The sequence below is a fragment of the Schistocerca piceifrons genome, chromosome 2, assembly GCF_021461385.2.
Source record: "Schistocerca piceifrons isolate TAMUIC-IGC-003096 chromosome 2, iqSchPice1.1, whole genome shotgun sequence".
Classification (NCBI taxonomy): domain Eukaryota; kingdom Metazoa; phylum Arthropoda; class Insecta; order Orthoptera; family Acrididae; genus Schistocerca; species Schistocerca piceifrons.
Window position 1 is genome coordinate 369,591,744 of NC_060139.1, and position 24,579 is coordinate 369,616,322.

At 43.1% G+C, this 24,579-nt stretch overlaps 1 protein-coding gene across 1 annotated transcript in view; it reads left to right on the forward strand.

Moving 5' to 3' along the window:
* Positions 1-17,377, forward strand: part of LOC124775395 (ice-structuring glycoprotein-like) — a 54,458-nt gene extending 37,081 nt beyond the window's left edge. Inside the window, exon 4 of the mRNA XM_047250229.1 lies at positions 16,466-17,377. Within this exon, the coding sequence (XP_047106185.1) occupies positions 16,466-17,272 (807 nt within the window). The 3' untranslated portion in view covers positions 17,273-17,377. The remainder of the gene's footprint in view (positions 1-16,465) is intronic.
* Positions 17,378-24,579: the final 7,202 nt, after the last annotated feature.

Below are 24,579 nucleotides of genomic sequence, written 5' to 3' on the forward strand. Positions count from 1 at the left end.
CACTCTGCAGCGGAGTTTTGTGAAACTAAGTGCTAGCCTTAGCCAGGTGACAGAAAACTTATGTCAGCTATGCACGGACTTTGAGAAGGAAGATCACGTAATTATAGTTGGGGGAGCAGGAAACAGCCTGGCTATGAATCCAAGATACTGTATTAGGAGTGACCTGGACAAAGTAGGAGCAGAAACTGAGCACACGAATGTGGGGTTTGTGGAGGTCTTTGAGCGCCATGATCAGCTCTGGGTAAACACTGCTGTAAGGCGTGTTAACACTGAGCTGAGCGGGATGCTCCAGACACTGGCAAAGTCTCACATGAGTGTTGTTCCAGTTGATAATATTGGTAGGTGGGGCTACACTACACATGGCCTACACCTTAATGGGAAGGGGAAAGATAAGTTAGCTTCTCTATTAGCAGATACTGTAAGGGGGGCCACAGTCACACAAGGGGTGATCCCTGTGGTTACTGGAACCAGGCAGACAGGTTTTTTTAGGTTAAAGCCAAATTCCAGACTGACAACAACCAAGAAAAATAAAAGAAAAGGAACTTCATGCACAGCAAATAGGGATAAAGCTATGGGGGGTATCAACTTACTTCACCAAAATATCAGGGGAATAAAAAATAAAGTAGATGAGCTGATAATTTGTTTAGATGATCTCAAAAATAAGAATGAGATTGATATACTTTGTCTGTCTGACCACCATGTAACTGTGGGGATGGAAAATGTCAGTATAAATGGGCATAGTTTAGCATCTCACACTTGTAGATCTAGTATGGATAAAGGAGGAGTTGCCATTGTCATAAAACAGTGTTCTGTGCAGCAGTGCTATTTTCTTTCTGTGCTCCGCCAATATCTTCGAGAAAATGGTAAACAGAAGAGTCAACAACAGCGCGACTAGCAGCGGGGTAGCAGCAGGTGCGGCGGGTCTGCTCTTGGCGGAAGGTGAGGCCGCGGCTCCCGGTATAGCGGAGCTGGTCCGCTCTGAGGTAAACGCTGCGCTTCGCGATAAAAACAATCTCGATCTGATAGCAGGCACTATATCAGATACTGTAACGGCAGCAGTATTGGCCAAAATTCGTGAAACTGTTGAGGCCAATACTGCCGAAATTACAGCACTAAAAAAGCCTGTGTCTGAATACGAGAAAAAGGCACGAGAGTTGGAAGTGAAATTATCTGCCGCAACAAACGAGCTAGAACGGTACCAAAGGCGAAATAGTCTACGACTGTTTGGAGCAGCAGAAAATAAGGAAGAAGACACAAACATCCTGCTTATACAGGTTGCGCGTGAAAAATTAGGCGTTGAAGTGACCAAGGCAGACAGTGACAGGAGCCATCGGGTGGGACGAAAACTACCAGGTGCTACCAAACCTCGTCCAATAATAATTAAATTTGTCTCATACCGAAAAAGGGCAGAGATCTTTACCCAGAAGAAGAAGTTAGCAAGGACAGGGCTTACAATAAGGGAAGATCTGACACACGAACGGCTAAAGATTTTAAACAGTGCCATATCCCATTTCGGTCTTCAGAATGTGTGGACTCAGGATGGCAATCATTAAGACAGCAGCTGGAAAGAAGACAGTCACAAACATGACAGAACCGAATAGTATTAAGTGAAGCTACTCGAGCCAAATGTGCAAACTTAACACCATTTGCAAATTGTAACAGTCCTATACTCAGATATAGTCTTGTAATTGTATTAACTTTTTGATTATACCCATTTTTGTACCTTCAACTAATTGTTTTTGTAACTGTATTAACTTTTTACTATTTTTTTGTGTCTGTAGGGCTAACCATTACTTAATTTTAGTTGCTGCTAATACTTTTTTCATTTTCTCAGTTTATTCTCTCCCATTCTGTAATAGTTCTATTGCAATTATTAGTCTCTCCTTTAGTTCATTAATCACCCATCTCTTCGGTTTAAATTGTTCATAACAAAAATCACTATCAGTATCACTTTAGCAAATTTCAATTTAATTCTAGCTTCCTACGATAATCTATTAATTATTAAGCTTACATCTCTCTGCTGGCAGCATCGGCCTCTTAAATCATTCCCCTTTCCCTTATTTCCACCCTAAGCTGTTTCAAATACGCTAATTACATTTCTCCTCTTACGACATAGGATACATAGTGACACACAGCCGTCACTGTTTTGGTCATATTCTCCTTGCACCGGATACCAGTAATCCATTTTCTATACTCCCGCAACCTCAGGAAATCTCTTGCAGTCGAGTTTCTTTCGGCACTCGCGGAGCCACAAGCAGGGCGCGCAAAATCTCGCACACCCCTGTGTTATGTCACTTGGCGGAAGCACCGGCCAGTGCCCCTCGCGGCAGGTAGTGCCTAACAAAGGGACAAACCAGTCTGCCACCCTACTCCAGGCTGCTCAGCAGAAGGCGTCGGAGCTTTTAGCAGCTCACAGTCGTTACCTGTACATTACGAAGAACTTAGCCTCCTCTTCAACCAAATAAACTACCACGTAATCCTCTTATCCGAAACGTGGTTGAAATCAGACATATCCTCTGCATCTATTCATCTCCCAGGGTACACATTTCTCAGGGCAGACAGATAAAAAAAGCGAGGTGGCGGGGTCGGCGCGTATATACGAACAGATCTCAAAGCGAAAGTCTTATGTACGTCAAATCCTGCTGAAGAAAAAGAGGCTGAATTCATGTTCATTGAAATAAATACACAAAGTCGGAAATTCTTGACTGGCGTCGTGTACAAGCCACCAAAAATAAGCTCAATGAGTTCCTTCCAGTCGGAATTACATTCACTTTAGTGTCAATACGAACATGTCATCGTAATGGGTGCCTTGAACATAAACCTGCTGAGAGACACTCCCTCCGCAATAAACGTAAGAAGACTGTTTAGTTGCAATAGCATGAACATTCTTCCATTACAACCTACACACCATACGGCGCACAGTCATACTCTTATAGACGTAATCGCAACGAAACAGACTGACAAAGTAAGAGGTGATGGTCAAACATCGCCCCCTGGCCTCTCAGCACATGATGTAATATTCCTGGCCTACTCTGTGCAGCCCCCAAGGATCAAATCGCGTTACATAACTTGTAGGAACATGAAACGTATTGACCTTGACACTCTAACAGCCGATTGCTCAGAAATCTCATGGCATCAAATAATCAGAGAACCTACAATCGACGGCAAAATTAATGAACTTGGTGATAAACTCACTGCCCTCTATGACAAACATGCACCTGTGCGCACAATCCGTGTAAGAAAATCTCCTGCTCCATGGCTGACAGCTGAATTACGTCAAATGATGACTAATAGGGATGCTGCCCACAGGCGTTTCAAGGCAGATCCGAAACCCGAGCGTTTCGAAGAATATAGAAAGCTACGGAACAGAGTGAAACAATGCATTCGCAATGCTAAAATCAGGCACGCTCGCTCCCTTGTATGCAGCGATCTGACGCCCACGACTCTATGGAAGAATCTCCGTAGCTTGAGGGTCGGAAAGGCAAAATCGGAAACTACTTTTCATGTGTCAGCTAACGAATTAAATGAATTCTTCTCTGCACCTCTGAATACCCGCACGGCTGATAATCACCGTCCACAAGAATCCCCAAACAGGATAACTAACAACGATACCTTCCATCTAAAACATGTAACAACAAATACGGCAAGAAAAGCAATAATGAGAATCTCTTCTGATGCAGTAGGCAACGACGGTATCGGTATAACCATGATTAATAATGTTGCCGATATCTTAGTACCTGTCTTAACTGACATATTTAATTTTTCCCTCGTGAACGGAACACACCCCACTGCATGGAAAAGAAGTATAATTCGACCCATCCCTAAGATCGAAAACCCGCAACTGCCTAGTGATTACCGACCAATTAGCATACTGCCTGCTGTTTCCAAAGCACTTGAATATATTTTTCATGACCAAATCACTGAACACTTGCATGAATTCAGCCTATATGACAAATTCCAATCCGGCTTCCGTAAACATCACAGCACAAACACTGCTCTAATTAAAGTAACTGATGACCTGAAATATGCCATCGACAGTCGAAAGGCAACAATATTGACGCTACTGGACTTCAGCAAAGCTTTTGACACTGTTAACTTTGACATATTGCTCAGAAAAATGCAACAGCTTAATTTCTCTGATGGTGCAATGAGATGGTTTGAAAGCTACTTAAAAGACAGACAGCAATGTGTTGTCTGCGTAAATGAAAAATCTTCCTGGAAACACGTTTCCTCGGGAGTGACACAAGGATCAGTCTTAGGACCACTTTAGCCGGCCGGAGTGGCCGAGCGGTTCTAGGCGCTACAGTCTGGAACCGCGCGATCGCTACGGTCGCAGGTTCGAATCCTGCCTCGTGCATGGACGTGTGTGATATCCTTAGGTTAGTTAGGTTTAAGTAGTTCTAAGTTCTAGGGGACTGATAACCTCAGAAATTAACTCCCATAGTGCTCAGAGCCATTTGAACCATTTAGGACCACTTTTGTTTTCTTTATATGTCAACGATATTTCGTCGGTTCTGTCCTCCTGTAAATATCATTTCTATGCTGACGACCTCCAGATCTACCTAAGTGTCAGACCTGAAGATGTAAACACTGCAATCGCTCAGATGAATGATGATCTGTCTTCAGTAGTGACATGGGCGAAAAAACTGGGGCTTAAACTAAATGCAAAGAAGACGCAAGTAATCTTAATAGCCCATCAGAAATTAATAAGTTCAGATTTCCGCGAACGGCTACCTCCTATTCTGCTCGACGATACTCCAATACCATATCAGAAAACAGTGAAGAACTTGGGTGCAACTCTGGATCAGCATCTCAACTGGGCGGAGAATACAGTCGCAGTGTGCCGAAAGACGTCTGCTTGTCTCTATGCTCTCAAAAAGTTTCGGAACGTATTTCACAGGACTTGAAACGCCAGCTCGTGCAAGCACTTGTTCTGCCGAACCTCCACTATTTTGATGTGATTCAACAAGGCATGAGTAGTGAAAACAAAAGACGGCTAGAACTAACCATTAATGCCTGTGTGCGTTACACCTGCAACATTCGCCGATATGATCATGTTAGTGCTTCATACTCCGAGCTAGGGTGGCTGCGGCCGGACAAATTGCGTGACTACCACACTCTATGTCTACTTCACCGACTCCTCGTCGCGCAAGCACCCCAGTACCTTGCTTCAGAGATTAAAAACCTGTCATGCCATCATAATCGAAACACGAGGTCACTCTTATTTGGTATCCTAACTGTGCCCACTCACAAAATAAAAACTTTTGCAAACTCCTTCTCAGTTGCCGCTGTCCGCCTCTGGAACAAACAGCCCCTTACCTTGCGCAAAATTCAGTCTCCTGCTGCTTTTAAGAAGAAGTTGAAGCATTTCCCACTATCATTCTCATAAAGTTCTCCACAAAATTAATGTACAAGGCCAATCCTCTCATCTGTCAAACAGCAAAGCTAGCGTCTCCTATCTTGCTCCTGAGATGCCTTCCTCTTCATCTATATCTATTAGCCACGCAATCTTCTTTTCCTTTATATTTCCTTGAGTATGTTTCATCATGTCTATTCTTCTCGTCCCTTCACCATGAGTCTCCCTCATACTCCCTGCTGCCAGCACTCCTATCTAAAATCTGTCTCTTCAATAATGTCTAATTATAACAGTACTTATGATCTACGAATATAAACTCTGTATGTATGTATTTTTCCAGCTGTACCTTTCTAACTGTTTATTTCACTTTTTGTACTAGATGTAGTTTAACATGCCTACTAAAACATATGAATGTAAAATAAGTAGAATGCCTGGTTAGATGTAAGAGAGGGACTGATAGCCCTAATCTTGCCAGGTTAAATAAATCAATAAATAAATAAACATAACACATCAAAAGAAGTCAGTAGCCAGGATAGAGCATATTAAGTTCTTGGGTGTACATATAGATAATAATCTTAATTGGAAAAGTCATATTTTGAATCTCCTAAAGCGACTAGGTTCAGCAACTTTTGCAATCAGAATAATTGGCAATTTTGAGGATGTAGAAATTAGTAAGCTAACATACTTTGCATACTTCCACTCTCTGATGTCATACGTAATAATATTCTGGGGCAACTCAACACTTAGACAAAAGGTATTTACTGCTCAAAAGAAAGCAGTTAGAATAATGTGTGGGGTTCGTAGTCGCACGTCTTGTAGGCATCTGTTTAAAGGGTTAAGAATTCTTACCACTGCTTCACAGTACATTTACTCAGTAATGAAATTTTTTCTCGACAACATGGACCAGTTTAAAATCAACAGCGACATTCATGCTTACAATACTAGAAAAAAGAAAGACCTACACTATCCTTTACTTAACCCATCTTTGACACAGAAAGGGGTAAAATATGCTGCTACGAAACTTTTTGATAAATTACCAGATGAAATAAAATGTCTGACAGACAGCAGTAAACAAATTGAAATCATACTTCCTTGACAACTCTTCTATACCATTGATGAATTATTGAATATGAGTAAATAAATGTGGAGATACAATATACGCATTTTGTGCCATTTAAGGGAATGGGATAGATAATAGAAATATTTAGGTATAACAGTATAATGTAAAAATAAACAACTTGTTTCCTGTGCGCATTTCTTGTGCATTTAAGACGTTCCACATCATAACGGTTTTTCCGTGCTGTTGATCGATGGAACACGTAACTAACTAACTAACCGATGTTAAAATACTATATACAGATTATTCCAAAAATGCTGATGTCATCATATGTGCATTCGTGAACCAGATAACATGAGCATGTGAACGTTATAAATTTCCTGACGAAATGTCTATTGTGACGGAGAGCTAGTAGCCATTTTAAAAGCAGTTAAGTACGCAGGAAACTGCACTGACGGCAAAATTATTATCTTAACCGACTCCCGAGCAACAGTCATCATCTTGGAAGACGATTTTACACAGCAATACACCAACCAGGCGAATATGAAATTATGACTCAAGTCAATAGGCTATAAGACAGCAAAAAGAAATAATTTGTGTCAATCACTACAGCCGGCCGCTGTGACCGAGCGGTTCTAGGCGCTTCAGTCCGTAACCGCGCGACTGCTTCGGTCGCAGGTGCGAATCCTGCCTCGCGCATGGATGTATGTGATGTCCTTAGGTTAGTTAGGTTAAAGTAGTTCTAAGTTCTGGGGGACTGATGACCTCAGATGTTAAATCCCATAGTGCTCAGAGCCATTTGAAACATTTTTGAAATAATCACTACAGCGGCATCGGCGGCAACGAACAGGCCGACCAAAAGACTTAACAAAGCGGAGCTTCAGGAACGCCATGACATCCATCGTTACCACAGATGGACTTCATTCAACGACTTAAAAGGACGATGCGAAAGAGATGGGGTGGGGGATGGAGAAGCTGAACCAGCGACAAAGGGAAACATTATAGAGCAATACGCCCTGTGATCCCGTCAACGTGTTAGTACACGAAGCACATAGTGTGAAGAGGGTTTTATACAACCATAGCACGAATGAAATTAGTCCCGGTCGTTTTAAAAAAACTTTCGTACCTCCTCGGACTGACCGACAGGCCTTTTTGTACTCGTGGAGAAGAAGTAGAGATGAACCATATAATAAAGATAAGCGGGATAGGTGGGACGCTAAATCAACTGAGTGCTACTGGGTACGAAGGCTCCCTCTGGTTACCACTCTTTTTGGAACAACAGACGTTAGGGTGTATGAATTAATAAACACAGCTCTCAAGGAGTTATGGCCTTCAACATAACCACTCCCGTCGAAAACTAGAGGAGGAGGAGACTCGCAGCACGAGACCATAGGCTACAGCGGATACTCCTAGGGAGAGCTGAAAAGAAGAATTGCATTGCCTGGAGGACGGCCCCATTTACCCAGCACATCGGCAGACCAGTCGGACACATAAAGTGAAGTGTATTTGTACACAGTTATTTTGTTAAAATAATACGCCTTTTGTTGTGAGAGACTTTAAATTACATTTTCCACATAAATAAGCTTCGTGTCTACAGGTTGGTCCATTGATCGTGACCGGGGCAAATATGTCACGAAATAAGCGTCAAATGAAAGAACTACAAAGAACGAAACTCGTCTAGCTTGAAGGGGGAAACCAGATGGCGCTATGGTTCGCCCGCTAGATGGCGCTGCCATAGGTCAAACGGATATCAGCTGCGTTTTTTAAAATAGGAACCCCCATTTTTTATTACACATTCGTGTAGTACGTAAAGAAATATGAATGTTTTAGTTGGACCACATTTTTCGCTTTGTGATAGATGGCGCTTTAATAGTCCCAAACATATGGCTCACAATTTTAGACGAACAGTTGGTAACAGGGAGGTTTTTCAAATTAAAATACAGAACGTAGGTACGTTCGAACTTTTATTTCGGTTGCTCCAATGTGATACATATACCTTTGTGAACTTATCATTTCTGAGAACGCATGCTGTTACAGCGTGATTACATGTAAATACCACATTAATGTAATAAACGCTCAAAATGATGTCCGTCAACCTCAATGCATTTGGAAATACGTGTAACGACATTCCTCTCAACAGCGAGTAGTTCGCCTTCCGTAATGTTCGCACATGCATTGAAAATGCGCTTACGCATGTTGTCAGGCGTTGTCGGTGGATCACGATAGCAAATATACTTCAACTTTCCACATAGAAATCCGGGGACGTCAGTTCCGGTGAACGTGTGGACCATGGTATGGGAAATCAGCACACATTGCACCATTTAGATTGCCATCGATAAAATGGGGGCCAATTATCCTTCCTTCCATAATGCCGCACCATACATTAACCCGCCAAGGTCGCTGATGTTCCACTTGTCGCAGCCATCGTGGATTTCCGTTGCCCAATAGTGCATATTATGCCGGGTTACGTTACCGCTGTTGGTGAATGACGCTTCGTCGATAAATAGAACGAGTGCAAAAAATCTGTCATCGTCCCGTAATTTCTCTTGTGCCCAGTTGCAGAACTGTACACGACGTTCAAAGTCGTCGCCACGCAATTCCTGGTATATAGAAATATGGTATGGGAGCAATCGATGTTGATGTAGCATTCTCAACACCGACGTTTTTGAGATTCCCGATTCTCGTGCAATTTGTCTGCTACTGAAGTGCGGATTAGCCGCGACAGCAGCTAAAACACCTACTTGGGCATCATCATTTGTTGCAGGTCGTGGTTGACGTTTCACATGTGGCTGAACACTTTCTGTTTCCTTAAATAACGTAACTATCCGGCGAACGGTCCGGACACTTTGATGATGTCGTCCAGGATACCGTGGAGCATACATAGCACACGCCCGATGGGCATTTTGATCACAATAGCCATACATCAACACGATATCGACATTTTCCGCAATTGATAAACGGTCCATTTTAAAACGGGTAATGTATCACGAAGCAAATACCGTCCGCACTGGCGGAATGTTACGTGACACCACGTACTTATACGTTTGTGACTATTACAGCGCCATATATCGCAAAGCGAAAAAAGTAGTCCAACAAAAACATTCATATTTCTTCACGTACTACACGAATATGTAATAAAAAATGGGGGTTCCTATTAAAAAAAACGCAGTCGATATCCATTTGACCTATAGCAGCGCCATCTAGCGAGCCAATCATAGCGCCATCTGGTTTCCCCCTTCAAGCTAGACGAGTTTCGTTCTTTGTAATTTTTCCGTTTGATGCTTATTTCGTGAGATATTTGGCCCGGTCACTATTAATGGTGCATCCTGTGCATACCAGTTCTATAAAATTTATATTCCGTTTTCTACAACTGCACTGAGATTTGTACATAGGTCAAAATTAAAACTGGCTGGTATTACTGATGTGTTTAAACTATGGGTGGTTGTATGATCATCAACTGCCAAAATAAATAAGAAAAAGAGGTCTGTGCAGCGCAGCAGATGACACCGCACGCGCGTATCCGACATGTGGAATGCGGAATGCCAGACCGCTGTCACGCTGATCGGAGGACCGGCGCGGCGCTGAGGTTGCGGGTGGCACTTCTCGAGTCGTTCCTGTCAAACGGGATTGCCAGCGAGCGCCGTGGACCAGTATATAAGCGGCGGCCGCCGACCGTCACCGTAGACGGACGCCAGCACTGACCAGCGGACGACATGGCTTGTAAGGTGAGGCTCCACACTGGCAGTACACTTCTACACTCGATGTTGTTACAACGCCGAGACTGCTACGGTCGCAGGTTCGAATCCTGCCTCGGACATGGATGTCTGTGATGTCCTTGGGTTAGTTAGGTTTAAGTTGTTCTAAGTTGTAGGGGACTGATGACCTCAGATGTTAAGTCCCATAGTGCTCAGAGCCATTTTTTACAACGCCGAGGCCGTCTGCGAATGACATGATTTCATCATCATAGTCATCATCATTAGCCATTTGGGAATCACTGTTGTGGTAGGCCTAAACTATGCTTCCACAGCATTACGTTTTCGACCATTGCTACCCATGCTGTTCCTGCAAGTTTGCTAATATCCTCTACACATCGCCCATTTGGGCATTGTATCGGTCTTTTTCATCTGTTGCAAATCTGCAAAGATTTGTATCTGTGAATACGTCATCCATTTGCCTGACTATGTGGCGTAAGTTTATTTATACAAAGAAAGTAGTTTTAAAGGAGGATCGGCTTCAGTTTTTGGACAGAATAATTAAATCAACAATTCGATTGCCGTCCGTACATTTCGTATATTAAGAAGATCTGCTTTTAGAGTGTTAGGTTAGTACATTTTACATGGTCTATTGTTGCAAAAGAGCATCAGGAAATGGCTGCAACAAATACAAAATAAATAAATAAATGCCGTGTGACTAGGGTCTCTCGTCGGGTAGACCGTTCGCCGGGTGCAAGTCTTTCGATTTGACGCCACTTCGGCGACTTGCATGTCGATGGGGATGAAATGATGATGATTAGGACAACGCAACACCCAGTCCCTGAGCGGAGAAAATCTCCGACTCAGCCGGGAATCGACCCGAGCCCTGAGGATTCACATTCTCTCGCGCTGACCACATTTTATTTTTTAATCTCAATTTTTTCGCTTTCGTTCGTTGCATCTGGTTTGGATGGACGTCGTAAGACACCCGTTTAAGTTCGTTGTTGATCGATTAACTCAGTTTTTTTTATTACAGAGGGCAGCTAACCCTCTGACCGAAGACGCTGAGCTACCATGCCGCCGTCCACTCAGCTACAGGGGGCGGAGAACAAATACGAAGGAAGTAGTGCATTGGTTACCACAATGGGCCTACACTTGGCGGGAGAAAGCCATAAATCCACGACAAGGCATCATGAGTTAGGAGTCCCTCTAGTTCTTCTTCTTCAAAATTTCACGTTAGGCTCCGCCAGTCGTTTGTATTCCAACTTTCGCAACCCATTCTCCTTTTCTCAGGCCCATCGCCTCAGTATACCTGAGGACATCATCAACCCGTCTTGTCCGGGGGCGTCCTCGGCCCCTTCTGCTCTCCACGGGTCCTGAGAATGTTACTCACAGTAGTCTTTCCTCTTCCATCCTAATTAGGTGTCCAGCCCCCGCCAGTCTTCTGTTCTCCATCCTTTGGGTCTATTTCAGCGTGTTAAATTACTTTAGGCAGTTATCTTGATGGTTCAGTTAGAACTGTGACTACTGGTTAGATCCCTATACTTTGAGCTAGTCTTCTGCACCAATTATCTTGACTCAGCAAAGACGCTGGTCTGTTACATTTGCCTTTGCAAAACGTGTGTGGGTGCCCCTCCCAACACATTTTTTGGTGTTTTGCCAAATGTTTGCAATTTAGTTTTTGCAACGTGTAGCCAGAGTTAGCCCAACAAATCCTGCCTCTAACGTCTTTCATACGACACCCAACGTCAACGGAAAGCGTCAGTTTGTTTCTCATTGCAGAGAAATTGATTATTAAAGTGAAATTTTACGTGCCCATTCCATGGAGTGGCCCCACATTAGTCTGTTTTAGTGCCGGCTACGGGTGCCAAACTTCACGCATGGGGCGTTTGTGAGCCACGGGTGGGCCAAAGCCCTTAATGTCACTCGGCTTTGCTCGCTCCTTCTCGGAAGTACCCGGAACAGCGCAACATTGCATTTAGCACTGCTGTGCGGCATTTTTCGGTCGGCACAACCCTCTCCAATTCAGCAGAATGATGCTATTAGCGCTGTTTAATCTGCGTTCTTGGTTGAAGTGTTGTGTCGGCTACTGTGGTAGTCAGCACAGACGTAAGCAAGGAAAGACAGAAATTGCCATGGCCGGTGACAGGAATCCAAACTCATAACATTTGAAAATTAATAGGACAGTTTATTTTTAAAAGGAAAATAAACGTAATTTAACTTGCTTCCTGTGCCTCCTACATGCAAATTTCGTTGACATACCATTATTAGTCGCAGAACGCAGACTAAGTATCAGCTTGCTATTACTCGGTACTGATGCTCTCGAAGTCTGGACCGAACTGGGTCCGACCAGCGATGGGAGGCTGGTTACGTCAGCGTTGACAGGGGGCGCTGAACTCTGCCTTCCTGGAGGTGTGGCGCTGACCGCTCTCTCCATTGGTGCTGGTCAGCGCCTTCTTGATACCGTTTCGCGGCGCTGCGGTGGCTGGTGTGCAGTCGACGCTTTAGGACTGCACATGAAGGCCGTTCACAGGTCCAGTGGCTGTATGCACGATCGACTGCATTGGCCTCTTACTTAGCTTGCGTTTATCGCGAATCTCTTGCCCAACGTAAAGTCCGGAGCGACTGGAAAAAAGCGCAGGTGACGCCTGCATATAAGAAGGGTAGAAGGACGGATCCTCAGAATTACAGACCAATATCCTTAACATCGGTTTGTTGCAGGATTCTCGAATATATTCTCAGTTCGAATATAATGGATTTCCTTGAGACAGAGAAGTTGCTGTCCATGCATCAGCACGGCTTTAGAAAGCATCGCACCTGCGAAACGCTACTCGCCCTTTTTTCACATGATATCTTGCGAACCATAGATGAAGGGTATCAGATGGACGCCATATTCCTTGACTTCCGAAAAGCGTTTGACTCGGTGCCCCACTGCAGACTCCTAACTAAGGTACGAGCATATGGGATTGGTTCGCAAGTATGTGAGTGGCTCGAAGACTTCGTAAGTAACAGAACTCAGTACGTTGTCCTCGATGGTGAGTGTTCATCGGAAGTGAGGGTATCATCTGGAGTGCCCCAGGGAAGTGTGGTAGATCCGCTGTTGTTTTCTATCTACATAAATGATCTTTTGGATAGGGTGGATAGCAATGTGCGGCTGTTTGCTGATGATGCTGTGGTGTACGGGAAGGTGTCGTCGTTGAGTGACTGTAGGAGGATACAAGATGACTTGGACAGGATATGTGGTTGGTGTAAAGAAGGGCAGCCAACTCTAAATATAGACAAATGTAAATTAATGCAAATGAATAGGGAAAAGAATCCTGTAATGTTTGAATACTCCATTAGTAGTGAAGTGCTTGACACAGTCACGTCGATTAAATATTTGGGAGTAACATTGCAGAGCGATATGAAGTGGGACAAGCATGTAATGGCAGTTGTGGGAAAGGCGGATAGTCGCCTTCGGTTCATTGGTAGAATTTTGGGAAGATGTGGTTCATCTGTAAAGGAGACTGCTTATAAAACACTAATACGACCTATTCTTGAGTACTGCTCGAGCGTTTGGGATCCCTATCAGGTCGGATTGAGGGAGGACATAGAAGCAATTCAGAGGCGGGCTGCTAGACTTGTTACTGGTAGGTTTGATCATCACCCGAGTGTTACGGAAATGCTTCAGGAACTCGGGTGAGAGTCTCTATAGGAAGGGAGGCGTTCTTTTCGTGAATCGGTACTGAGGAAATTTAGAGAACCAGCATTTGAGGCTGACTGCAGTACAATTTTACTGCCCCCAACTTACATTTCGCGGAAAGATTACAAAGACAATATAAGAGAGATTAGGGCTCGTACAGAGGCATATAGGCAGTCATTTTTCCCTCGTTCTGTTTGGGAGTGGAACAGGGAGAGAAGATGCTAGTTGTGGTACGAGGTACCCTCCGCCACACACCGTATGGTGGTTTACGGAGTATGTATGTAGATGTAGATGTAGATGCAGACAGGTGGGATTCATTGTTCTGTACGTCAAAAAGCACTTTGTGCTAAATTTGAAGGCCTAGATCACGCGAAGAAATTGGTGGTACGAATAGTAAAATCTCTGAAGTCGCACATATTATTCTATTGTTAGCTGCAATACATTTCAGTGCAACTGAACGAAGAGTATGCAGACTTCATGTGTTACTGCAAAGTACGTAGGTTAAGTCAAGGGGCAGGACTGAAACGATTTTTCGATTTAAAACTCGCCATTGCTGAATTAATGAAAAAAAGAGTGCAGGATCTAAAATTAGAACATCGCGAATGGAGTGCAGACTTCGCATTTTAAGTAGACTTGACTGCACACTGCGCGCAGTGAGACATTGCAACGTAACTTCTTTCTGATTTGTTGGGGACGCATTTAAAAAGAAAATGGCATTGTAGAAGGGACACAGTCTGACAAAACAGTCCAGTTCCCTAAGCTCGTTACCATTAAAGAAAACGAAGAGTTTCAGGAATTTATTGTGGCCGTTAAAGAATTACAAGGATAGTTTTCTGCAAACTGTAAATCTTACACATGCATTCGAGATGTTTTCATCTTCGTTTGCTGTCTCAGTTGAAAGCGCCTTTGTGCACGTGTAACTGATCGACCTAAAAAGTAATTCCCATTGTAATGTCAAGTCTTTATATGTTAAAACTGTCCAAGACATATACATTGCTTTCCTCGGATAGAATTTCGAAGTCTCCATAATGAGTTAGCAAAAGTGCTAAAATATTTCGTTGTGCGTATTTATGTGAAAGATCTTTATTCGATTATGAAACTAATAAGTCACGATTACGTAGCAACCTGAGTACGAAATTGTGATACTGTCTGCGTCTGTCCGTATGCCGGCAGTTGACACCATACAACAATTATATTATGTCTTCAGCGCGCCAAAGATAATTAAATAATACTGAAAATTTGTTTGGTTTTGTTGAGAAATGTGAAGTATAAAACCAAGTCATGTGCAGTGTGACTGCGTTGGCATTTAAATGCGGCTCATTCGCAGCTTCTCCCCTCTCCCCCTCCTCGTACTCAGTCAGTGTGGCGTGGAGGTGGGGGAAATGTGCTGTGAGACTGAGCGCTTTTGCACTAGGTCCCAGGCAAGGCCTGCGAGGCGAAATCTTGGGTGCCCATGGTCTAGTGCGTTATTCGTTTTGTTGATGTGTACATACTAACAGAACAGCAAAACAGGAAGAATAATCACTACTCCAGCAGTGAGAGAGTAGCGCTTCTGCACAGCAGTAGCTGTCAGTGCGAGCTATAACACTGCTGTCACTGCTTGGATACTGGTTATTCTTCGTTTTACACATCAATCAAAGGAATATTGCACAAATTTGGTACCGCTCTGTCAAATGGGCACGTAAAATTTCACTTAAAAATCATATTGTTTGTAATGGGAAACAAGCCAACGCTGTGCGTCGCATGAAAGACGTAATGAGCAGAAATTTGTTTGGGATGAGTCCAGCTACACGTTGTTAAAAAGAAATTGCCTAATTGTTAGAGAAAGTGAGCCTGGCGGCTCTTAGGAGGGACACACTATGTATCGGTTTCAGAGTAGGTATTTAATGTGTTGCATTCCTGACAAAACACACACACACACACACAGCTTTTACCTTTTTAAAATCGCGACATAATGCGTCTAATACTTTGCACTAGCCCCTGTGTATAAGATTTCTAAGCTATGCAGCACTACCTAGACAGGAGTTAGACATGTCCATTTGCTGCAATAATTTGCTGATCTGATGTCTTGTTCAGAATGAATCTTCCACTGTGCATCGCTGTACACAAGAATGTTTGCTGTTTTAAAATTTCCTGAAAGATTAAGACTGAATACCAGGTTGGGGCTCGAACCTGGAACCCAGAATTTCGAGGGCAACAACATTACCGAACTTTTTTACCAAATGAGTTATTCTGGCACACTCTAGTTTACTTTTCAGCAAAATTCCTCAGCTAAGCTTACTGAAATCTTCCGATTAAATACGATCATATTTTATTTTAGTAAGTTTTGTCCAGACAAGCCACGGCCACAGTGAGAAATTGAAATCCTACTTGCCGTGCGGAATTAGCCGAGCGGTCTGAGGCGCTGCAGTCATGGACTGGGCGGCTGGTCCCGGCGGAGGTTCGAGTCCTCCCTCGGGCATGGCTATGTGTGTTTGTCCTTAGGATAATTTAGGTTAAGTAGTGTGTAAGCTTAGGGACTAATGACCTTAGCAGTCAAGTCACATAAGATTTCACACACATAGGAACATTTTTGAAATACTACTTGCTGATAGCGATGTTTAATGTAATAGCCTCAGTACCCAACACCCGTAATTTTCTTTTGCCGCCTAAATGTTGTGATCTCTGTTTATCAGCAGGTGATAATTTTCGTGGCAGCCCTGTCGCTGGCCCACGCCGGTTACCTGGGTGCCCCTGCAGTCCTCGCCCCCGCCGCCCCCATCGCTAGGGCCTACGCCCCCGCTATCGCCGCCGCCCCCATCGCAAGGGCATATGCCCCAGCTATCGCTGCCGCCCCCATCGCCAGAGCTTACGCTCCAGCGATCGCAGCCGCCCCCGCCATCCGCGCCGCACCCGTGGCCGTGGCCGCCGCCGCCCCCGCCGCCGTCGCTGCCGAGTACGACCCTCACCCAGAGTACAGCTTCGCCTACAACGTCCAGGACGCGCTGACGGGCGACTCCAAGAGCCAGCACGAGAGCCGCAGCGGAGACGTCGTCCAGGGCAGCTACAGCCTGGCCGAGCCCGACGGCTCCATCCGCACCGTCGACTACACCGCCGACCCCGTCAACGGCTTCAACGCCGTCGTGCACAAGGAGGCCGGAGCCCACCCCGCCGTTGCCGCCGCCCCCGCCCGTGTGGCCGTCGCCGCCCCCGCCATCGCCGCGGCCCCGGCGATCGCTGCCGCCCCCGCCATCGCCGCCGCGCCAGCGCTGGCGTACGGTGCCGGCCTCGGCTACGGCTATGCTAGAGCAGCCTACGCTGCCCCCGCCATTGCCGCCGCCCCCATTGCTAGGGCAGCCTACGCCGCCCCCGCCATCGCCGCTGCCCCCGTCGCCAGAGTCGCCTACGCTGCCCCCATTGCTAGGGCTGCCATTGCTGGGCCCGCACTGGCGTATGGAGGATACGGATATGGTGGATTGGGATACGGCAAGGCTATTCTTGGTTAAACCCCTTTGTACAAACTATTCATTCCGTTTTCGTGAATGTTTCTATTATCATACACTTCCTGTGTTACAATCTCTTCTATGTAAATAAATCGCTGTTCACTGTAACGTTGTAATTATTGTTTACTTCCTTCTGTCATGACAGTGAGACAAAACAAGAAGTTGACAATTCATGTTACGTCTTTGTAACACTATTGAATGAGAACACTTTTCTGAGCAGAAGGGAAACATTTGAGTTTTCGTAAGTTTTAGATTTATTTATGTCTTACTTTTGTTTTTTTTTTTACTTTCTTCGGCAAGTACTGCCGCAACTTCTAGAAAATAAAGTTGTTGAAGTTTTTATTAGTACTTATTCTCGTTACAGGAAGCTAAATGTCACTCAGTGGAGAAAATTCTTTAACAATTAAATGCTCTTAGATGTGCATTATAAAACTAAATGTTATTACCAAACCTGGCGTAAATAACATGTAATTAAAACACCTTCTAATGGAAAGAACAAAATCAGACGGAGGAATAAAAGCCTTTTTTATCTATTTCTTATGCCATAGGCTAGGTGTCACGCTTGTAATTAACATCACACCCAATGTGTGCGATTGTTAAGTGTAAATGATTCAAACTGCATGTTACTAATTACACTTACACGTTTGTGTATGAGGAAGGAATGTTTTTATCTAGCTTCATACGCGATGTCAGCTTCGCAAGTAAGGTTTGTGACGCACCTAAAATGTTCTGTGAGAGATGATCCACAGACTGTGTTACTCCATCGTCTTGCAATTAACACTGTTGCACGGGCTATCTCGACACTCTTTTATTCATAAGTACCTCGGTCGCATTGGATGGGTAAATTACAGTTAACTCACGAGCAGGCACGGCAGATCACAATGACTGATTACAGTTTGTTTTGTGCATTTTTCTTTTCTCTTTATCTTTTGTTTTATTTTAATATTTGTAACTTCTCGTTTTTATTAGTAGTTTTACCTTTTGTCTTTTATACATTTTTAGTTCTGACAATGCCTCCGTAGAATCGAAACCAGTTAGCTGTAAGTTATGTATCAAATACGAAGAAGATATCTGTGAAAAAAAAAAGAGTATGCTGTAAATAGGCCGCATGTTTCAGTTTACAGTGTCAAACTTCATCTGTCGAAACTGTAATTATTGAAACCTTTTATAGTGTAACTGTTGATAGGTTGGACATAGAACATCAATACGATACTCTGATCAGTACATAAGTTTTGCTATTTGGGCAACAAAATAACTGTCTATGGCTGAAATAGGGAGGATATAAAAAGTAGATTCGCAATGGCAAGAAAAGCGTTTCTGATGATTACAAATTTGTTAACTTCGAATAAAGATTTAAGTGTTAGGAAGTCTTTTTCTGAAAGTGTTTATATGGAGTGTAGCCTTGTATGGAAGTGAAACATGGACGATAAACAATTTAGACAAGAAGAGAATAGAAGCTTTTGAACTGAATAATGCTGAAGATTAGATGGGTAGATCACGTAACTAATGAGGAGGTGCTGAATAGAATTGGGGAGAAGAGAAATTTGTAGTTCAACGTCACTTCAAGATGGGATCGGCTGATAGAACATTCTGAAACATCACCAGTTTACTCTCTGTCGGGCTATTATGGCCAGGGGATGTCAGCTGGTACGTACTTCTCCATTCAATAAACTTTACCAACAGCCGTATACTTTAGGTCATTTTATTTTATTTCGAACGCAGCCACTTTCGGCAATTCATTTTGCCACCTTCAGGCCGCATATGCTTTATTATAATCAACGAGCTTATCGTATAGCGCCATAAAACTGGATACCATGAATCCCAATCGTTGTGCAGATGATTCATACGAAAGGGAAACACCAACTGAGCTCTCAGTGGATTCACAGAATCCAGTTTTATGGCGCTATACGATAAGCTCGTTGATTCGAAAAAAGCGTATGGGGCCTGAAGATGGCAAAATGAACTGCCGAAACTGGTTGATACCGAAATAAAATAAAATAACCTAAAGCATACGGCTGTTGGTAAAGTTTACTGAATGGAGAATCACCAGTTTAGTACAAAAATTCAAATGGCTCCAAGCACTATGGGACTTAACATCTGAGGTCATCAGTCCCCTAGACTTAAAACTACTTAAACCTAACTAACCTAAGGACATAACACACATCCATGCCCGAGTCAGGATTCGAACCTGCGACGGTAGCAGTCGCGCAGTTCCTTACTGAAGCGCCTAGAACCGTGCGGCCACAGCGGCCGGCACCAGTTTAGTACTGAATGGAATGTGAGGGGTAAAAGTCATATGGGGTAACCAAGAGATGACTACGGTAAGCAGATTCTGAATACATATACGTAGATAGTTACTGCATTTTTTTTTAGTATTGTGCTCCATCAAATGCTGTTTCACTGGGCATTATTTTCGTGGCTAGTTGTCCTAGACATGTAGTCCTTCTCGTGACATGGACACACTCATATCCTCTGAAGAAAGAGGTTACAACATACTGGTTGTAACTGCTCTCGCGTAGATACTTACGAATTATTAGCCGAGTCCAACCGGTTAGTCCACGTCGACTGCTCGACGTGTTAGCTCGATTCATAACATTAATAACCTGAGGCCTTCTCGTGACCGAAGCAATTAAGGTTAGAGGTGTTTGACAGCTAGACGAGAAGGAAAACTCATTATTTCGTAAGCTGTGCAAACCTTCATAAGCGATCGTGGATTAATTGAGAAAAGGAAAAAGAATTGCAGGTCTACCAAACAAAATTTTTGAGTTTGACTGGAGTAAGGAATATTCTAGTTTCTACATATACCACCAACCAAGTAGCTGCAATTTCAGAGTGGAATCGCACAACTATTTTAGATACTCGTTAGGAAAAGAAATAGATCCAACTTGTTTTACACACGTAAAATTTTAGTTTGACGTTTTCTTTACAATGAGGAAATCAAATAACTCTCGTATCTGCCTACCAGAGGAAATTGGAACTAGGTGATAATACGGGACGAAACATAAATACTCGAAACTGTGTTACTCCCGTTAAGTGTGTAATACTTTTATAGTGGTTGCTAAAAAGTATGAGATTCACATTTTAATCAGTTTTGTGGAGCACTCTACAAATGTTACATAAAAGTTAAGAAGACTTTCGAATATCTGAATACATTATACATTTGTATTGTGATGAGCTACTATGTAACGTGTTGAGGTGCCTGGAGCTGTGTATGGAAGTTTTCGTGTTTGCAATTTAGTTTGTTAGTTGCTTAGTAGTTCCCTTTTCTCGTTCTTTTTAAACGGACAACCTAATGATTACTTTCAAAGAAGCTAAAACGGGCTTGTTTGACCTGAATCTAGAAAAACGCAATAGACGAGATGTTGTTGTTGTGGTCTTCAGTCCTGAGACTGGTTTGATGCAGCTCTCCATGCTACTCTATCCTGTGCAAGCTTCTTCATCTCCCAGTACCTACTGCAACCTACATCCTTCTGAATCTGCTTAGTGTATTCATCTCTTGGTCTCCCTCTACAATTTTTACCCTCCACGCTGCCCTCCAATACTAAATTGGTGATCCCTTGATTCCTCAGAACATGTCCTACCAACCGATCCCTTCTTCTGGTCAAGTTGTGCCACAAACTTCTCTTCTCCCCAATCCTATTCAATACTTCCTCATTAGTTATGTGATCTACCCATCTAATCTTCAGCATTCTTCTGTAGCATCACATTTCGAAAGCTTCTATTCTCTTCTTGTCTAAACTATTTATCGTCCATGTTTCACTTCCATACATGGCTACACTAAATACAAATACATTCAGAAAAGACTTCCTGACACTTAAATCTATACTCGATGTTAACAAATTTCTCTTCTTCAGAAACGCTTTCCTTGCCATTGCCAGTCTACATTTTATATCCTCTCTACTTCGACCATCATCAGTTATTTTGCTCCCCAAATAGCAAAACTCCTTTACTACTTTAAGTGTCTCATTTCCTAATCTGATTCCCTCAGCATCACCCGACTTAATTCGACTACATTCCATTATGTTCGTTTTGCTTTTGTTGATGTTCATCTTATATACTCCTTTCAAGACACTGTGCATTCCATTCAACTTCTCTTCCAAGTCCTTTGCTGTCTCTGATCTCTGACAGAATTACAATGTCATCGGCGAACCTCAAAGTTTTTATTTCTTCTCCATGGATTTTAATACCTAATCCGAATTTTTCTTTTGTTTCCTTTACTGCTTGCTCACTATACAGATTGAATAACATCGGGGAGAGGCTACAATCCTGTCTTACTCCCTTCCCAACCACTGCTTCCCTTTCATGTCCCTCGACTCTTATAACTGCCATCTGGTTTCTGTACAAATTGTAAATAGCCTTTTGCTCCCTGTATTTTACCCCTGCCACTTTTAGAATTTGAAAGAGAGTATTCCAGCCAACATTGTCAAAAGCTTTCTCTAAGTCTACAAATGCTAGAAACGTAGGTTTGCCTTTCCTTAATCTTTCTTCTAAGATAAGTCGTACGGTCAGTAATGCGTCACGTGTTCCAGTATTTCTACGGAAACCAAACTGATCTTCCCCGAGGTCGGCTTCTACTAGTTTTTCCATTCGTCTTGATACGTCCCCTTTTTGAACAATTATACTTGACTGACCTTAAACTGACACACAATATTTTGTTAGCGCAACGCAATCTGACTTTCAAAATTCCCTACAAAAGAATGGCCCTGACTAACATTAAACTATACCTTTCACAAATCACTTACCTCACAAAATCTTCGCTGCTCAAGCTACTGCAATACAGCGAGCGCCACTACTGCCAGCTAAATAAAAGATTCAAACTACTGAAGGCACTAACTACTAATAGGGATAGTTAGCAAATGAAAGATATTAATAGAGAACAAACAATGTATTTACCTTGATATCATCATATATAAATATAGCAGTTCATGACAAATTTCAAAACTCCGCCATCTCTCTCCCCACATCCACCACTGCTGGCGGCTCATCTCCAACTGCACAACGCTACGCGCTGTTCACATCCAGCTGCCGCTGCCCAACACTACAATGGCAGACAACAATGCAAACTAGCCACAGACTGCACACAGCACAGCCAGTGATTTTCATACAGAGAGCGCTACGTGGCGGCGGCGTTACCAATATAAGAACCTAAACAGTCTACTTACATAAAGAAAACATAAACAGCCTACTTACAGTCTATAAAGAATTCGTGTTAGTATTTTGCAGCTGTGGCTTATTAAACTGATTGTTCGGTAATTTTCACATCTGTCAACACCTGCTTTCTTTGGGATTGGAATTATTATATTCTTCTTGAAGTCTGAGGGTATTTCGCCTGTTTCATACATCTTGCCCACCAGATGGTAGACTTTTGTCAGTACTGGCTCTCCCAAGGCCGTCAGCAGTTCCAATGGACTGTTGTCTACTCCGGGGGACTTGTTTCGACTCAGGTCTTTCAGTGCTCTGTCAAACTCTTCACGCAGTATCGTATCTCCCATTTCACCTTCATCTACATCCTCTTCCATTTCCATAATATTGTCCTCAAGTACATCGCTCTTGTATAAACCCTCTATATATTCCTTCCATCTTTCTGCTTTCCCTTCTTTGCTTAGAACTGGGTTTCCATATGAGCTCTTAATGTTCATAACTTGATGTTCGTATCTGTTGAGAGGCCAGACAAACGTGTGGTTCCTGAAGAGGGGCAGCAGCCTTTTCAGTAGTTGCAAGGGCAACAGTCTGGATGATTGACTGATCTGGCCTTGTAACAATAACCAAAACGGCCTTGCTGTGCTGGTACTGTGAACGGCTGAAAGCAAGGGGAAACTACGGCCGTAATTTTTCCCGAGGGCATGCAGCTTTACTGTATGATTAAATGATGATGGCGTCCTCTTGGGTAAAATATTCCGGAGGTAAAATAGTCCCCCATTCGGATCTCCGGGCGGGGACTACTCAAGAAGATGTCGTTATCAGGAGAAAGAAAGCTGGCGTTCTACGGATCGGAGCGTGGAATGTCAGATCCCTTAATCGGGCAGGTAGGTTAGAAAATTTAAAAAGGGAAATGGATAGGTTAAAGTTAGATATAGTGGGAATTAGTGAAGTTCGGTGGCAGGAGGAACAAGACTTCTGGTCAGGTGACTACAGGGTTATAAACACAAAATCAAATAGAGATAATGGAGGAGTAGGTTTAATGATGAATAGGAAAATAGGAATGCGGGTAAGCTACTACAAACAGCATAGTGAACGCGTTATTGTGGCCAATATAGATACGAAGCCCACACCTACTATAGTAGTACAAGGTTATATGCCAACTAGCTCTGCAGATGACGAAGAAATTGAAGAAATGTATGATGAGATAAAAGAAATTATTCAGGTAGTGAAGGGAGACGAAAATTTAATAGTCATGGGTGACTAGAATTCGAGAGTAGGAAAAGGGAGAGAAGGAAACATAGTAGGTGGATATGGATTGGGGCTAAGAAATGAAAGAGGAAGCCGCCTGGTAGAATTTTGCACAGAGCACAACTTAATCATAGCTAACACTTGATTTAAGGGTCATGAAAGAAGGTTGTATACATGGAAGAACTCTGGAGAGACTAAAAGGTATCAGATAGATTATATAATGGTAAGACAGAGATTTAGGAACCAGGTTTTAAATTGTAAGACATTTCCAGGGGCAGATGTGTACTCTGACCACAATCTATTGGTTATGACCTGTAGATTAAAACTGAAGAAACTGCAAAAAGGTGGGAATTTAAGGAGATGGGATCTGGACAAACTGAAAGAACCAGAGGTTCTACAGAGTTTCAGGGAGAGCATAAGGGAACAATTGACAGGAATGGGGGAAAGAAATACAGTAGAAGAAGAATGGGTAGCTTTGAGGGATGAAGTAGTGAAGGCAGCAGAGGATCAAGTAGGTAAAAAGACGAGGGCTAGTAGAAACCCTTGGGTAGCAGAAGAAATATTGAATTTAATTGATGAAAGGAGAAAATATAAAAATGCAGTAAATGAAGCAGGCAAAAAGGAATACAAACGTCTCAAAAATGAGATCGACAGGAAGTGCAAAATGGCTAAGCAGTGATGACTAGAGGACAAATGTAAGGATGTAGAGGCTTATCTCACTAGGGGTCAGATAGATACTGCCTACAGGAAAATTAAAGAGACCTTTGGAGATAGGAGAATCACTTGTATAGATGAGATATTTACCCATAAATGCAAACGTTGTGTCGGAATATAGCGTTCAGCAATCGATATGCGGTGTTTCCGCACCTTTCCTCTCGCCTTCATTGCCAAAAGTGCTGTAATAGTGAATGTATTCTACT